The 19023-nt window shown below is 39.3% G+C and overlaps 1 protein-coding gene across 1 annotated transcript in view; it reads left to right on the plus strand.

Annotated features, from left to right (window-relative positions):
• The window catches only part of LOC102835311, a 205963-nt gene that overhangs the window by 7748 nt on the left and 179192 nt on the right, over nt 1-19023 (plus strand). Inside the window, exons 3-4 of the mRNA XM_006862032.1 lie at nt 15711-15789; nt 17576-17662. Coding sequence (XP_006862094.1) covers nt 15711-15789; nt 17576-17662 — 166 coding nt within the window. The remainder of the gene's footprint in view (nt 1-15710; nt 15790-17575; nt 17663-19023) is intronic.

The raw sequence follows: 19023 nt of genomic DNA on the forward strand, positions 1-19023 counted from the left end.
GTCTCGCTGCGGCTCCAAGTTCTCGCTGCGGCTCCAAGTTCTCGCTGCATACATATACATACCCACAATACATTAAGCCAGTCAGATTAAATTTAAAAATCAAATAATTAAAAATATATAACTAAACATTTGTTGTGCTGTGTACTTTAGACAAACTTTTTTTTGTATTTTGTTTTCAGCATAACTAAGCGTTTGTTATATAGCTTAAAATTTTAAAAGTGATTTTTAGAAATATACATACCTGGGAAGCTAATGCTTGTAAATAAGCCCATGTTCATTCAACAGAGCTTGGGAATCAGTCTAAGCCTGCTTTTCAGACTGGATTTTTAAAGGCCTGTTTTCTCTTTCTCTTTACCTCGTTCCTCTCACCTCCATTTCCCTCCCTTCTTTTTCTTTATTTCATTCACTTTACATTCAAGAGTTTCAAAGTCTCTTTTTACAGTCACTGAGTGGAAGAAATGATGAAGTAAAAGAACTGAATCAAAAATTTCAAAACGTGGTTCAAGAAGGTAAAGTAAAGCATTATAATGAAATGCACAAAAATCAAAAGGAAAGGACAAGCTCGGCATTTCTTAAATGGAAAGAACTGAAGAAAAAAATTAAGCCTCAAGTTATAGTAGTGAGGAGTTTTATTGGAAAAACATTGAATGGTGCAGGAAGCATCAAAAGAAAATGGAATATACAGAATTACTGTACCAAAAAGAATGAGCCGATGTTCAACCATTTCAACAGGTAGCATATGATGCCCCAGTGGCATTGAAGGAAGAAGTCCAAGCTGCACTGGAGGCACTGGCAAAACACAAGGCTTCAGGAACTAACATAAAACCAAGTGAGATGCAGTGCTGGAGGTGCTTAACTCATCTATACCAAGAAGTCTGGGAGACAGTTTTCTGGCCAACTGACTGGAAGAGATCCATATTTGTGCTCATGCCAAAGAAAACTGATCCAACAGAACATGGAAATTTTTGAATAATATCATTAGTACCACATGCAACTAAAATTTTGCTGAAGATAATTTAAAAATAGTTAAAGCAGTATATATATCAACAAGGATTTGTCAGAAATTCCAGAAGACGATGTGGAACAAGGGATATCATTGCTGACATTAATGAATCTTGGCTGAGACAGAGTACCAGATAAATGTTTGCCAATGTTTGTTTGACTAAGCAAAGGTATTTGACTGTGAGGATTTGCTTGATACAAATTTTCTATCCAACATCTTAATTCCCACCAAGTAATTGGGTGGAACCATGCAAATAAGGTGCACAGGACTCTAAGGTTGGGATTGGTTAGTTTTGCCTTCCAGCTAGGTTTAAAAGGAGCCATCTCAGAAGCAGAAACAGACAATTCCAGGACCGTTAAGAAAAAAGAGCATGAGTAGCATGTGAGATCCCTACCTAGAAAAGTGGTGATAGCAGAGATGATGGCAGAGGTAGTAGCAGGGAGAGACAGAGCAACTGTGGAGTCTAAGCTCATAGACTAAGAAAGGGTGAGTGCCTGTGGGCAGGATGCCCTTTGGACCTTTACAGACCGGCTAAAAGAATGCTCTAACACTTACCTTAGCAGAGCAGAGGCCAAGGGACCACATGACGAGAAGCCAAAGACAAGAGTGAGGCATGTCTGCAGTATAGCAAAGAAGAGGCATTCCTGATTGGAAAACTGCTGCATCCTGAGTTGTTTTTTGATCCTGAATTGTAACCTGTTCACTTCCCTAATAAACCCTACAATTGTGAGTATTGTTATGAGTTCTGTATGGTCATTGCAATGGATTATCAAACCCAGATGGGAAGCAGAGAATGCTGTGGGAGGGATATTTGATGTCGTCAGAATAGTGTAAAGAAGGTTTTAGGGTGGAGGCATATCTGACCTCTGCTTCATAGTAATTGGCCTTAGGCTGATTTTGCATTTGATTTTCTTTCCTCCTTGTGAAACCAGGGGAAGTCAAACATGGGCCACACATGGCTATTGTAGGATCACAACAAATTATAGATAACGTTCTGAAGAATGGGAATTCCAGACCACTTCATTGTGCTCATGTGGAAAATGTACATAGACCAAAAAGCAGTTGTTTAGTTAGAACAAGGGGTTATTACATACTTTCAAATCAGAAAAGGTGTGTGTCATTGTCTCATCATAATAACTCAATCTGTTGCCTGGTTATGTGTCCTCAAGTCAGCTTTGACTCACAGCGACCTTGTGTAGGGTTTCCTAGACTTCAAATATTTACAGGATTGGAAAGACTCTTCTATCTCCTGCCGGAGCGACTGGTAAGATTTGAACTGTTGACCTGTATTTAGCAGCACAACTTGTAATGCACTATACTACCAGGGTGTAGTGTATTCTGAGAAAATAACCTGAGAACCAGGAATGTATGAAGAACATGGCATCAAGATTGGAGGAAGATTAATAAACAGCTTGTGATATGTATATGGCACAACCTTGCTTGATGAAAGTGAAGAGAACTTGAACCACATACTGAAGAAGATCAAAGACCACCTCAACATGAAACAAAATTCCTCATAACTGGACCAATAAGCAGCATCATAACAGAGAAAATATTGAAGTTGTCAAGAATTTAATTTCATCTGAGTCCACAATCAATGCCCATGGAAACTATAGTCAAGAAGTCAAGTGATGCATCACACTGGGGAAATCTGTTGCAAAAGACCAAATATATCAATTTGAGGACTAAGGTGCACCTGACTCAAATCATTGAATTTTTAAGAACCTTATATGTATGAGAAAATTGGACAATGAATAAGGAAGAACCAAGAAGAATTGATGGCTTTGAATTATGGTGTTGGCAAAGGGTACACTGTGGACTGGCAGTAATATGAACATTGTTGGAAGAAGTACAGCCGGAATGGTCCTTAGAAGTGAGGATTATGAGATTTCATGTCATGTACTTTGGACATGTTATCAGGAGGGCTCAGTTCCTGAAGAAGAGCATCATACTTGGTAAAGTCGTTGAAAAGGAGGAAACTGCTCAGTGAGATGGGCTGACACATTAGCTGCAACAATGGGCTCAAACATAGCAAAGATTGTGAAGCTAGCACAAGACTGGGCAATGTTTAGTTTTTTTGTGCACTGGGTAGAATAAGAACTGACTTGATGGCACCTAATAACAACAAGTTATGCTCTTCACCTACCTACATTTCAATGTGTATTATAATACCTTGTTATGTTGAAGTCTTACCATCATGTACAGTAACCAATGCCATTAAGAACAAAGTTTAATACCAACCCACAAATAGCTTTTTTATCCACTCTGACAGTCTCTGCCTTTTAATTAGTGAATTTAAACCATTCATGTTAAAATGATTATATGTTTGAATTAATATCCACCATATTTGTAACATTTGTATTTGTTTCACTTGTTCTGTGTGGTTTTTTTTTTGTTTGTTTGTTTGTTTGTTTTTTTGTCTTTCACTCTTTATCTGCCTTCTGTGATATACTTGGGCATTTTATATGATTCTATTTTCTTAGCATGTAAATTATACTTCTTTTTAAACATTTTTAAGTGGTTGCCCTAGAGTTTTCAATAAGCATTTGCAACCAATCTAAGCCCACTTATAAATCAGTCTCTACCACTTCATGGGTATCTTATAATATGCAATACCTTATAAGAGCCATTACTTGTCTGTCACTTTGTCGTACTGTGGTGGCTTGCTTGTTGCTGTGATTCTGGAAGCTATATCACAGGTATTTTAAATACCAACAGGATCACCCACAGTGTACAGGTTTCAGCTAAGCTTCCAGACAAAGACAGACTAGGAATGAGAGATGATCTACTTCCAAATATTTAAGTCACTAAAAACCTTATGAATAGCAATGGAACACTGTCAGCATCAGAATATTGAATATTGAAACATTATGAAAGGAACCAGAATACTGTCAGATACAGTGCTGGGAGATGAGTTCCTCAGGTTGGAGGTACTACAACTGCAACTAGGAGAGAGCTGCCTCCTCAAAGTAAAGTTGACCATGATGACACATACGTTGGAAAGCCTTTGGGACCTTCATTTGCCAATGGGGCACAACTCAAAATGAAAAGAAACATCTGTAAACATACATTAATAATTGAAACATGGAGTGTACCAAGTGTCAATCTAGGAAAATTGGAAATTGCCAAAAATGAAATAGAATGCATTGATATCCTAGGCATTAATGAGCTGAAATGGACTTGTTGTTGTTAGGTGCCATCGAGACAGTACCACCTCATAGTGACCCTATGCACACAGTCCTGGGCCAACCTCACAATTGTTGCCACATTTAAGCCCATTGATGCTGCCACTTTGCCAATCCATCTTGCTGGGGATCTTCCTCTTTTTCTCTTACCCTTCACTTTATCAAACATGATATCCCTCTCCAATGACTGGTCCCTCCTGACAATATGTCTGAAGTATGAGAGACAAAGTCTGGCCATCCTGGCCTCCAAGGAGCACACTGGCTGTACTTCTTCCAACACAGATGAAATGGACTGGTATTGGCCATTTTGAATCTGACAATCACATGGTTTACTATGCCATGAATGACAAATTGAAGAGGAATGGTGTCACATCAAAAAGAACATATCAAGATCTGTCTTGAAGTTCAATGCTGTCTGTGATAGGATAACTTCCATATACCTATAAGGAAGACCAGTTAATATCACTATTTTTCAAATTTATGCATTAACCACTAAAGCCCATCATAATGAAATTGAAGAATTCTGCCAACTTCTTCAGTCTGAAATTGATCAAACATGCAGTCAAGATGTGTTGATAATTACTGGCGATTGGGATGTAAAGGTTGAAAACAAAGAGAAAGGATCGGTTGGAAGATATTGCCTTAGTGATAGAAATGATGCTGTAAATCACATGATAGAGTTTTGCAAGACCAATGATTTCTTAATTTTTAAAAATAGTTTTTATTGTGAATTGGGTGATAATTTACATGGGAGAACATCAGTTTTACATTCATCCTATCTTATTTTGTTTCATTGCAATGATTACAATCCCCTCCATGCATCATCATTCAACAGCATCTGGTTTTATTTTTGGATGTACACTGAAGCACTCAGGAATATACAACCATTTAAACAACCAAAGGGCACACCCTGCAAGCCTACCCTCCAGCCGTCAGCACACAGCCCCTCTCCCTTCCTGAGTCCAGGATCTCCAGCCACTCTATCTCTCCACATCGTCTCTGCCTCCCTCTCTGGTGTCACTACTTCTCTAGATAGGGTCCCGCACTATGCTCTTCTCCCTTGATGGTCCCAGGGTCCTCCGCTCCTGGACTGCAAGATCAACCACTCCCCTCCTTTTGTTACAAAATGTCTACTTTTACATTGAAAATATCTTTTCAAAGCAATACACATGGACCTTATCAGATGGAATACACAGAAATCAAATTGACTATATCTGTGGAGAGACAGTGAAAAAGCTCCATATCATCAACCAAAACAAGGCCAGGGACAGATTGTGGAACAGACAATCAATTGCTCATATAAAGGTTCAGGTTGAAGCTGAAGAAGCTTAAAACACGTCCACGAAAGCCAAAATATGACCTTGAACATATTCCACCTAAATTTAGAGATCATCTGAAGAACAGATTTGATGCTTTAGACACTAAAGATCATAGACCAGAAGGGTCTTGGGATGACATCAAGAACATCATTAAGAACATAAGAAAGAAAAGACCAAAATGGATGTCAGAAGAGACTTTGAAACTTGCTCTCCAGGGTAGAAATGCTAAGGCAAATGGAAGAAATGAGGTAAAAAAGCTGAATAGAACATTTCAAAGAGCAGCTTGAGAAGACAAAATCAAATATTATAACTAAATGTGCAAAGACCCGAGTTAGAAAACCAAAAGGGGATAAAAAACATGCTTGGCATTTCTCAAGTTGAAGGAACTAAAGAAAAAATTCAAGCCTTAATTTGTGTTATTGAAAGATTCTATGGGCTAAATAATGGATGATGCAGAAAGCATCAAAAGACGATGAAATGAATATACTGAGTCACTGTACCAAAAAGAAATGGTCAATATTAAACAATTTCAAGAGGTAGCATATGATCAAGAGCCAATGATACTGAAGGAAGAAGTCCAAAGTGCACTGCAGGCAATGTCAAAGAACAAGGCTCTGGGAATTGATGAAATTTAAATTGAAACCTTTCAAAAACTGATACAGCACCGGAGACACTCACTCATCTATGCCAAGAAATTTAAAAGATAGCTACCTGGCCAACTGACTGGAAGAGATCCATGTTTATGCTCATTCCAAAGAGAAATGACCTAATGGAATGCAGAAATAATCAGACAATATCATTCATATTGCATGCAAGTAAGGCTGTAAAAATTTGCTAAAGATAATACAAAAATGGCTTCAACTATACATTGACAAAGAACTCCCAGAGCTTCAAGCCAGATTCAGAAGAGGATGTGAGCAAGGGATATCATTGCTGATGTCAGATGGATATTGGCTGAAAGCAAAGAATACCAGAAAAATGTTTACCTGTGCCTTATTGACTATTCAAAAGCTTTCAGTTGTGTGGATCATGACAAGCTATGGAAAACACTGTGGAGAATGAGTATTCCAAAACACTTAATTGTGTACATAGACCTATACATAGACCAGGATGCAAGTTGTTCAAACAGAACAAGGGAACATACTTATTCAATCTGTATGCTGAGCAAATAACCCAAGAAGCTGGATTATATGAAGAAAAATGTGCCATCTGGATTGGAGGAAGACTCATTAACAACTTGTGATATGCAGATGATACAACCTTGCTTGCTGAAAGCAAAGAGGACTATTAAAATATTTACTGATGAATATCAAAGACAATAGCCTTTGGTATAGGTTGTACCTCAATGTAAAGAAAACAAAAATCCTCACCACTGTACCAATTAAAAACATCCATATAAATGGAGAAAAGATTGAAGTCGTCAAAGACTTCATTTTGCTCAGATCAACTATCAACACTCATGGAAGCAGCAGTTAAGAAATCAAAGGACATATTGCATTGGGCAAATCTGCTGCACAAGACCTCTTTAAAGTGTTGAAGAGAAACGATGTCAGTTTGAGGACTATGGTATTTGAAACAGCCTCATATGCATATAAAAGTTGGACAATGAATTAGGAAGATCGTAGAAGGATTGATGCATTTGAGTTATGGTGTTGTAGGAGAATATTGAAAGTACCATGGACCACCAAAAGAACAAACAGATCTGTATTGGAAGAAGTCCAGCCAGAGTGCTCCTTGGAAGCCAGGATGGCCAGACTTTGTCTTTCATAATTTGGACATATTATCAGGAGGGACCAGTCCCTGGAGAAGGGTATCATGCTTGTTGAAGTGGAGGTTTGGAGAAAAAGAGGAAGACCTTCAAGGAAATTGATTGGCACAGTGGCAGCAGCAACAATTGTTAGGTTGGCGCAGGACTAGTCAGTGTTTCGTTCTGTTGTGCATGGGGGTCACTGTGAGTGAATGCCACCTCGATGGCATCTGACAACAACAACCTTTTTAACAGAGTGAGGAGCCTTCATGGTGAATTGATTAAATGTTTGACTGCTAGTCTAAAAATCCTCAGTCCAAACTCCCTCCCACTTCATAGGAGACAGGTTATGATAGTCTGCTTCCAGAAAGATTGTAGCGTTGGGAAACCTATAGGCAGTTCTAGGCTGTCCTATAGGGTCGCTTTAGTTGGAATTGACTCCATGTCAATATAGGTTTGGTTTTTGATTTATGAGTATCCCCAGTTTCTTTCCTCTCTTATAACATATCTGTCATTCATTTCACTTATTCATAAGATATGTAATTACTCAATATTTTGTAGCTTGTTATTTTGAATATTCTGTCATCTGTTAGAACAATTAAGAGTACAACAAAATATATATATTTAAATTTCTACCTTCCTATATGCACATGAACTTTTTAAAAGTATTGAAGAGCAGAGATGTCAGCTTGAGGACTAAGGTGCGCCTGACCCAAGCCATGGTGTTTTCAATAGCCTCATATTGGATGCGAAAGCTGGACAGTGAATAAGGAAGATCGTAGAAGAATTGATGCCTTTGAGTTGTGGTGTTGGAGGAGAATACTGAAAGTGCCATGGACTGCCAAAAGAACCAATAGATCTGTTTTGGAAGAAGTGCAGCCAGAGTGCTCCTTGGAGACCAGGATGGCTAAGCTTTGTCTCTCCTACTTTGGACATATTGTCAGGAGGAAAAAGTTGCTGGAGAAGGATGTCATGCTGGGTAAGGTGGAGGGTCAGAGAAAAAGAGGAAGACCCCTAACGAGATGGATTGACCAGGTGGCATCATTGATGGACTCAAGTGTGGCAGCGGTAGTGAGGTTGGCCCAGGATCAGACATTATTTCGTTCTGCTGTGCATGGGGTCGCTATGAGTCGGTTCTGACTCGATGGCACCTGACAACAACAACAATATTCTTTCATCTAGCTCTGGTAGCATAGTGGTTATGAGTCAGGCTGCCAACCTCAAGGTCAGCAGTTTGAAACTACCAGCTTTTCCACAGGAGAAAGATGAGGATTTCTGCTCCTATAAAGATTTACAGCCTCGGAAACCCTGTGCAGGGTCACTATGAGTCGGAACCGACTCCATGGCACATAACAACAATAACAACATATTCCTTTGCTCTGGTAGCATAGTGGTTATGAATTGGGCTGCTAACTTCAAGGTCGGCAGTTCGAAACTACCAGCTGCTCCATGGGAGAAAGATGAGATTTTCTCCTCCAATAAAGATTTGCAGCCTCAGAAACCCTGTACAGGGTCACTATGAGTCATAACTGACTGCAGGGTACTTAACAACAATATTCCTTTTCTAACACTCTCACTTTATTTATATGGATCTGAGTTCCTGACCTATATTATTTTTCTTCTTTCTGAAGAAATTCTTTTTAACGTTTATTGCAAGTCAGGTCTGTTGACTACAGATTTCCTCAATTTTTGATTGTCTGGTAAATTTTTTATTTCTCCTGTTTTGTAGAATAATATTTTTAGCTACAGAGTTCTAGAGATTTGTTTTTTGGTTTTCTTTTAGCACTTAAAATATTTCACTTCATTGTAATCTTGCTTGCATGCTTTCTGAAAAAAAGGAGTCCATGTAATTTTATCCTTGGTACTTTAATAGGTATGGTTTTGCTTCTTTTTTTCAAGTCTGGTTATTTCAAGATTTTATCTTTTTCTGATCTTTTGCAGATGAAATATGATATGCCTTCATGTCAATTTTTTGCTTGGTATTTTGTGAGCTTCCTGGATCTGTGGGTTGGCATCTTTCATTAATTTTGAAAATTCTTGTCCATTATAACATAAAAGTTTCCCTTTTGTACTCTCTTCTCTGTCTGGTATTCCCATTACATATGGTATGCCTTTTGTGATTGTCTCACAGGTCTTGGATTATGTGTTCCAATTTTCTTCATTGTTTTTCCTCTTAGCTTTTCAGGTTGGGAAGGTTTTCTAAAACATATCTTCAAGTTCACTGATTCTTTCTTCATCTGTTTTCAGTCAAGATAAGCCTATCAAAAGTGTTATGTCTGTTGCATTGTTTTTATTTCTAGCATTTCCTTTTGATCTTTTCTTAGCGTTTCCTTTTCTATCTGCTTATATTACCTATCGGGTTTTGCTTGTTGTCTCCTTTTTCCATTAGAACCCTTATCATGTTTATCATGTTGTTGTTCATTGCTGACTCATTGGAACCACATTTGTTAACGAGTAGAACTTCTCTATAGGGTTTTCTTGGCTGTAATATTAATGGAAGCAGATATCCAGGGCTTTTGCTCCTTCTACTGTTGAGTGGGTTCGAATTGCCAACCTTTAGATTAATAACTGGACAAAAACCATATGCACCACCTGATGACCTAATATTCATAACCAACCAACCAATTGATTGCCGCTGTGTCAATTCTTACTCCTACTGTCTATATAGAACAGAATAGAGCTGTGATCTCCTCTTTCCAAGGTTGTATTATTTACGGAAACAGACTGCCACATCTTTCCCCTGTGGAGCTGCTGGTGGATTTAAACCACCAACCTTGTAGTTAGCAGCTGAGTGCTTAGTTACTGTGTCACCAGAACTTCTATATTAATAATGCTGATGTTGTTGTTAAGTGCTGTTGAGTTGGTTCCAACCCATAGAGACCTGATATAGGGTTTCTGAGGCTTTAAATCTTCAAGGAAACAGAAAACCTCAAATTCTCCCACAAAGTAGCTGTTGAGCCCAAATCTTGGACCCTGTGGTTCACAGTCCAGTGTTTATCATATGGAGTCATCTTACTCTGATATTAATAATAGTTCTTTAAAATGGATAATTCTAAAATTTCTGTCATATCTGAAACTGATTCTGATGCTTAGTTTGTGTCTTCAGGCTGTGTTTTTTGCCTTTTAGCATGGCTTATAATTTTTTGTTGTTGAAAGCTGTGCATGATGTATTGGAAATAGGAACTGATAGATACCCCTTTAGTGTCAGACTTTATGTTTATCCGACCAGGAATTAGGATGTGTTTTCTGCTCGTGCTGGTGAAATTTGTTCTAGTGCTATTTCTGTCTCCCTTCATTCTCTCCCCTTTTGTCTTCTTTTTTTCTCTAGAGATTTCTTCACACATTGAGTCTCACTAAGCCTTGCAGTTTGTTTCACCTGTATTCCTCTTACTAGAGAGAAGCCCTGTGATGTGGAAGGGAAGCATTCTCTATTCCTATGATTAGGTCTCAGTCTTTAGTGGGCCTTTGTCCCTGGACTGTGACTCTCACAAGTACTTCTCAGTCTTTCTCATTCCTGACATCAGAGCTTACAAGGATCTGGAGTTGAATGATTCCCTTCCTCTAACCAGGCTACTAAAAAACCAAACGTGTTGTCCAAGAGTTTATTCCAACTCTTGGTGACTCAATATGCATCAGAATAGAACTGCGTTATATAGGATTTCAATGACTATAAGCTTAGGAAGTAGGTTGCCAGAGCTTTGTTTTGCAGCACTGCGGGGTGGATTTGAGCTTTCAATGGTTCAGTTAATGTTATTCTGCTTTTGGTTACTAGCTGAGTGAAAACCACTTGAACTGCCCAGGGACCTCCCAATCAGTTCTGACTCATAGTGAAACCCTGTTTGAGGTTTCCAAGGAGAGGCTGGTGGATCTGAACCACTAACTTTAAGGTATCAGTTCAGTTCTTATCCTACAGCGTTACACCAGGACTCCCAAAGTAAGTTGGGCTCTGGCAAAATAGTTCCCCTTTAGGTGAAACCTTTGTTATTGAGAACAGGATGCTCTGGTTTTTAAAACGATTGCTTTCCTACTCCATCTGCTGGTATCGTTGTTGTTGTTGTTGTTAGGTGCCATCGAGTTGGTACTGACCCATAGCAACCCTATGCACAGCAGATCGAAACACTGCCCAATCCTGGGCCAACCTCACCACTGTTGTCACGCTTGAGTCCATCGATGCTGCCACTTGGCCAATCCATCTTGCTGGGGGTCTTCCTCTTTTTCTCTGACCCTCCACCTTATCAAACATGATATCCTTCTCCAGCAACTGGTCCCTCCTGACAATATGTCCAAAGTATGAGAGATGAAGTTTGGCCATCTTGGCCTCTAAGGAGCTCTCTGGCTGCACTTCTTCCAAAACAGATCTATTGGTTCTTTTGGCAGCCCATGGCACTTTCAATATTCTTCTCCAACACCATAACTAAAATGCATCAATTCGTCTATGGTCTTCCTTATTCACTGTCCAGCTTTCACATGCATATGAGGTTATTCAAAATACCATGGCTTGAGTCAGGCGCACCTTAGTCCTCAAGCTGACATCTTTGCTCTTCAGCACTTTAAAAAGGTCTTGTGCAGTACATTTGCGTAGTGGTTACAAATTGGGCTGTGAACCGCAAGGTTAGCAGTTCAAAACTACCAGCTGTTATGCAGGAGAAAGATGAGGCTTTCTGCTCCCATAAAGATTTACAGCCTTGGAAACCCTGTACATGGCACATAACCACCTCCTCCACCACCTGCTGAGTTTGTGGGGATTTTTCTCAGATCTTCACTCTGAGAAGCAGACAGGTTCCTGGAGGTAAAACTCAATAATTGTGGGAGCCCCTTTAAGGCTATGCCTCAGGAGTTGTCTTTGTTTTAATCTCTTAAACTAGTTTTTGCTTTGTCTTCATAAACTAGACAATTTTTCCCCTTGAGTGTTTCTATAACTCCACAGCTCCAATTGTGGCTTATGTTATTGATAAGTTCTTATTCTCTGGACTCAACTGCCCCTCCAGGTTTTGGACTAGTCGTTTGCCCTGTGACTTTAATTATCTGATGGATCTAAGATTGTTAATTTTCAGTTTGTTTTGTTGTTGTGAGGCTAGAAATGGTGACTTCCAGGGTCTTTACTTTTTGGAAATTGGAAGTCTGTTAAAGTACCTTTAAGTGGAGATAGCTTGATTCTCTTTTTCTTTACTATCTCTCTGGGCAGATTCCCAGTTTACGTACACTTTCTTCTTTCCGTGTATTGTAATGAAATTTCTTTAAATGGATTGAGTTGTGATTGGTTGTTATTGGTTGGAGAGGTATGAAGGCATTTCCTTTTATTTTTATAACATCCTTAATTTTTTTTTTTTTAAATAGTTTCTTGCCTTTTGCTGTCTTGCATACAAGGTTTACCTCTTCTTTCTGTGTCATTTACCCAAGGATCATTGCTTCTTTGAGGCAGTTAATTCACATTTCCCCACTTTCAAGTTCCTTCTAGCTATTGCTATAAACTACCAAGTCCTAGACTTGTATTCAGAATTTTTACACTTATTGGTTGTTAAAGATTGAATTTTGTCCCTGTGATGTAATACACCCCTTATACAGAATGCTCTCAATGAGAGATAGGTTGACACCGTAGTTGCAACAATGGATTCAAACTTACAGTTGTGAGGATGGCACAAGATCAGGCAGTGTTTTGTTGTTTTGTATGTAGGGTCTCTATGAGTCGGAACCAACTGACTTGACAGCACCTAAGTGCTCAAAGTGGGGAAATGTGAAGTAGCAGACTCATAGTGACCCTATGTACAACAGAACAAAACACTGCCTAGTCCAGCACCAACCTCACAGTCGTTGCTATGCTTGAGCCCATTGCTGCTACCACTGTGCCAATCCATCTCATTGGGGGTCTTCCTCTTTTTCTCTGACCCTCTGTGAGAAATAACTTGTTGGCATGGCCCATCTTCACAACTAGGAGAAGTTGTGGGAGTGGGTAGCAGTCTAGGATAACAAAAGTTCAGTGGAGGCGAAGAACTAGTTTGATCCACTAGAAACTTTAAAATAAGAATACAATCATCAAAGAAACAGAGAAGGTTCATAGGGAAAAGGGGAAACTATCTTTAAATGAGAATGCTCCCAATAAAGACTAGTAGATGACCTTGGGAGGAGAATGTGACCTTGTAATACCCAGTGGAAGGTGAACTGGAGGGGGCCGCTTTTTCTGGACAGGAGAATAAACTGTTTGCGGGTCTGCCATACGACTAGTCTGCCTGTGTCTACTGGGTTGGATATCCGATTTTGCAAAATCAAATCAAGGAAATCTCACTCTCGCTAAAATGAGTACAGATTGGATTACTTGAGCGTTTGTCAGTATGAACAACGTTTCTCACACTCCACTTTACCAAGAATAATGTCCTTCTCCAGTGACTGGTCCCTCTGATGTTGTTGTTGTTGTCAGGTGCCATCAAGTCGGAACCAACTCATAGCGACCCCATGCACAGCAGAACGAAACAATGTCCGATCCTGGGCCAACCTCACTACCGCCGCCATACTTGACGCCATCAATGATGTCACCTGGCTGATCCATCTCGTTGGGGGTCTTCCTCTTTTTCTCTGACCCTCCACCTTACCCAGCATGACATCCTTCTCCAGCAACTGTTCTTTCCGGACAATGTGTCCAAAGTATGAGAGACGAAGCCTAGCCATCTTGGCCTCCAAGGAGCACTCTGGTTGCACTTCTTCCAAAACAGATCTACTGGTTCTTTTGGCAGTCCAAGGCACGTTCAGTATTCTCCTCCAACACCACAACTCAAAGGCATCAATTCTTCTACAATCTTCCTTATTCACTGTCCAGCTTTCGCATCCATAAGAGGTTATTGCAAATACCATGGCTTGGGTCAGGCGCACCTTAGTCCTCAAGCTGACATCTCTGCTCTTCAATACTTTAAACAGTTCCTGTGCAGTAGATTTGCCCAATGCAATACGTCGTCTGATCTCTTGACTGCTGCTTCCATGAGTGTTGATAGTTGATCCAAGAAGATGAAGTCCTTGACAACCTCAATCTCTTCTCCATTGATAAGAATGGTAATACAGAAACGGCTACAATCATACATTGACAGAGACCTTCCAGAGGTTCAAGCTGGATTCAGAAGAGGCCGTGGAACGAGAGATATCATTGCTGATGTCCGATGGATCTTGGCTGAAAGCAGAGAATATCAGAAGGATGTTTACCTATGCTTTATTGTCTATGCGAAGGCTTTCGATTGTGTGGACCATGACAAGCTATGGACAACACTGAGAAGTATGAGTATTCCAGAACACTTAATTGTACTTCTGAGAAATCTGTACCTGGACCAAGAGACAGTTGTTCGAACAGAGCATGGGAACACTGAATGTTTTAAAATTGGGAAAGGTGTGCGACAGGGTTGTGTTCTTTCACCATTCTTGTTCAATATATATGCTGAGCAAATAATATGAGAAGCTGGGTTCTATGAAGGAAAACGTGGCGTCAGGATTGGAGGAAGACTTATTAAAACCTGAGATATGCAGATGATACAACCTTGCTTGCTGAAAGTGAAGAGGACTTAAAATATTTACTGATGAAGATCAAAGAGCACAGCCTTCCGTATGGATTACAACTCAATGTAAAGAAAACAAAAATCCTCACCACTGGTCCCTCCTGATAACATGCCCAAAATATGAGAGACAAAGTCTGGCCATCCTGGCCTCCAGGGAGCACTCTGGCTACGTTTCTACCAACACAGATTTGTTTGTCCTTTTGGCAGCCCATGGTACTTTCAATAGTCTCTTCTAACACCATAATTCAAATGCATCAATTCTTCTATGATCTTCCTGATCTTCACTGTCCTGCTTTCACATGCATATGAGGTTAATGAAAATACCATGGCTTGAATCAGGTACACCTTAGTCCTGAAACTGACATCTTTGCTCTTCAACACTTTAAAGAGGTCTTGTGCAGCAGATTTGCCTAGTGCAGTACGTCGTTTGATTTCTTGACTACTGCTTCCATGAGTGTTGGTTGTTGATCAGAGCAAACTGAAGTCTTTGACAATTCCAGTCTGTGTTAGTGACGCCATATCAGTGTAGGGCATGTTCTAAGCCTAATCACTTCTGACTGATATAAAGAGCAATATAGACCCAGAGACATGCAAAGTGGGAGAAAGATAGATGTGTGGAGATTACCAAGGAACTGAGAACAGTTGTGCCTCCAGAAGCTGAAACAAGAATGTTCCCCCTAGAGCTGGTGTCCTGAGTTCACATTTCTAGCCTCCAGAAATGTAAGAAAATCCACTTCTGTTTCGTAAAGCCATGTTTTAATGGTGACATTTCTGTGATAGCAACACTAAGACACAAAGACAGTGTTGAAGTCTTTTTTTTCTCAGGATGATTTTATCTGTATTTCCTTGTGCTTCCTGTGCCTCTCTGCTTTTCTCTACAGAATCTTGTAAGACAATTTTCTTTGCTTTCTGTTCCCACAGGCTTGCAATGGTGACAGTGATCACTGTGTTGGAATTTGGTTTGTATTTTTCCACTTATAGGAAATTTGAAGTTTGTGATGTATTGTTGTTGTTAAGTACCGTGGAGTTGGTTCCAACTCATAGTGTCCCTGCCCAGGGTTTCCGAGGATGTAAATCTTTACAGGAGCAGAAAGCCTCATCTTTCTCTCACAGAACTGCTGGTAGTTTCAAACTGCCAACCTTGAGGTTAGCAGGCCAATTTGTAACCACTACACTACCAGAGCTCCTTAGACATGGATTATTTGTACTCCTTGTTGATTTTTTTTTTTTTACTTTTGGTTCTTTTTTTTTAGAAGTTTTTATTGTGAATTATGTAATAGTTTACATGGGAGAACACCAGCTTTACATTCATCCTATCGTATTTCGTTTCATTGCAATGATTACAATCCCCTCCATGCATCATCAACCAACCAAAGGGTACACCCTGCAAGCCTGCCCCCTAACCATCAGCACACAGCCCCTCTCCCTCCCTGAGTCCAGAGTCCCCAGCTGCTCCATCTCTCCACATCCATCTCTGCCTCCATCTCTGGCATCACAGCTTCTCTGGATAGGGTCCCGCACTCCACTCCTCTCCCTTGATAGTCCTAGCACTACAATATCAACCACTCCCCTCTTTTTGTTACAAAACATCTACCTTTACATTTCAAACCCTCACAGTCAGTCCTGATAGCAGTTATTCACTATTGTACCACAAGAATCTTATCCCCATCTCCTTTCACCAACCTCATCCCAACACACTGGAAATCACTCATTGGAGATTCTACCTTTCCCTGAATCCTCTGGAACTAGACTCCCTCTTGAAAGCTTATAAGCCAGTCACTTGTTGCCTTTGTAGCTTTTTGTCTTTTTTGAGGAAGGATTTAGATTTAAGGTGGCTCTCAAATCCAATTGGAACTCTCTTCTTATAAACTTATAAAAATTACTATTATTATATTTTGTTTTGTTTTAGGCGAAGGTTTACACAGCAAATTAGGTTCTCATTTAACCATATTTATACAAATTGTTCCATAACATCAATAACAATTTTTATAACATGCCAGAATTCTCGTGATTTCTATTCTGTTTGTTTTGTTTCCATCTTTCTAGCTTCTCTTCATTTCCTTGCTTTTGGCTAAGTGTTGATTGTTTGGTCTCATATGAGGAACACACTACTCACAGGTAATGTTGTTCACTTTATAACCCAGTCTATTATTTGACTGAAAGTTGGCCAGTAGAAATCATTTAAATTAAAAATTCAAAGGGTATCTTAGGGTGATAGTCTCAGGGATTTCTTTAGTCTCTATTAAGTCTAGTAGGTCTAACCTTTTTAAAGAATTTGAGTTTTGTTCGACATTTCCCTCCCACTTTATCTGGGAATCTCCTTATAAATGTTTCCCTGTATGTTCAAGTTCTTAAAAACTGAAAAACCTCATTCATTGTACATACTTTTTTCTCATGATTCTCTTAATGATTTTGTATTTAATTGTATTTATGTTTGTTTTCTCTGCTAACTTACTGATAAATTTAACGGGGATAAGGATGCTGATTTTAGTTATATTATTACCACTGCCTGGACTTTGTTGTGAAGTGCCATCTAGTCGGTTCCGACCCAAAGCGACCCTGTATAGGGTTTTCAAGGAGCAGCTGGTGAGCTTGAACCGCCAACCTTGCAGTTCAAATGGCTTTGCGGTCTGGTACATTAACCCACAGTGCCACACCAGGACTCCACTGTCTGGACTAGTACTTGGTATTTACTAGATACTGAAAATATTTGTTGAATTGAAGTAAACTTTTATCTAAGTAACCTCTTCCTCTCCTTCTGAAGTTGTAATTTATTTACATTATAGATACTGAAAAACACTTTTAAACGAGAGGAGAAAAAAGAAAAGGAAGCAACACTTGAGATGCCAACTTTGGTGCCTTTTGGTGATGTGGTAAGAATAATTAGCCTTCAAATAATTTATGCAAATTATTTTTATATGAAAAGTTGTTGGTATTTATTATTTAGTAATAAAATTGTCATTTTAGTAATATATTCATAAATTTTAATTTTTATTAAAATGGGCATGTGATAGCTTTTTGCAGTGCTTAGTTTACACAATTTCTCTCTGAAAGTTTTGTGGTTTATTCTGAAGAGTTGGATAACATTCAAATGATTACTGAAATAGCAGAGAACATCCTGGTTCATAGAAATAATGTATTCTATATATTAAGTAATAAGGAGCTCTGGTAGCATAGTGGTTACGAATCAGACTGTGAACCTTAGGGTCAGCAGTTTGAAACTACCAGCTGTACTGCAGGAGAAAGATGAGATTTTCTGCTCCTGTAAAGATTTACAGCCTCAGAAACCCTGCATAAGATTGCTATGAGTCAGAACCGACTCCATGTCACATAACCACCATCACCATATTAAGTGTTACAAAACTTCATACTTATCAGAATCACCTGGGACATTTTTAAAAATACTGATTTCTTGGGTTCTTCCTAAAAATCTAAGGAGCTCTGGTAGCTTAGTGGTTACAAGCTGGGCTGCTAACCTTAAGCTCAGCAGTTTAAACTACCAGCCATTCTTCAGGAGAAAGATAAGACTTTCTGCTCCTGTAAAGATTTATGGCCTCGGTAACCATATAAAGGGTCGCCATGAATTGGAACCAACTCCACGGCACACCACCACCACCTAAAATCTGGAGTACTGGTGTGGCACTGTCGGTTAATGTGCTGGACTGCAAGGTCAGCGGTTCAACCTCACCAGCCACTCCTTAGAAACCCTATATAGTGTCTCTACGAGTTGGAACTGACTCGACTGCACTTAACAACAACAACAACCTAAAATCTGCTTAATCATAATCTGAGGGTGGGAGTTAGTATTTTTATTGAGCTCTTCAAGTGATTTTATTGTCATATTTAGGAACCTTTGAGCTACAGTTTGAAAACTGATTCCCACCCTTCTACCCAATCAAAAACCCCAAAACAAAAGCAGGCACACTCATCACTCACAGGCATATACACAGACATATACACTGAGGCAGGACCAAACATCTAGGCTGAGAACCAGAAAAATGTGTTATTCTGTTTTGGGTGCTTCAGAGTGTAGAGCTCCATGATCTATGTGAATTTAGAATCATTAAATGTTGTAGGATTTTTTTTACTTCAGAATGCTATTAGAATAGTTGATGACTATAAAATAAATATTTCTTGTTCCTGTTTCTATTTCCTATCATATGTAAATTTGCTTTCTTGACTTTAAAATGTGTGATAAATTGAACACTAGCTTTTGCGGGGGAGACTATTAAAA

Source organism: Chrysochloris asiatica, unplaced genomic scaffold, assembly GCF_000296735.1.
Source record: "Chrysochloris asiatica unplaced genomic scaffold, ChrAsi1.0 scaffold00045, whole genome shotgun sequence".
NCBI lineage: Eukaryota > Metazoa > Chordata > Mammalia > Afrosoricida > Chrysochloridae > Chrysochloris > Chrysochloris asiatica.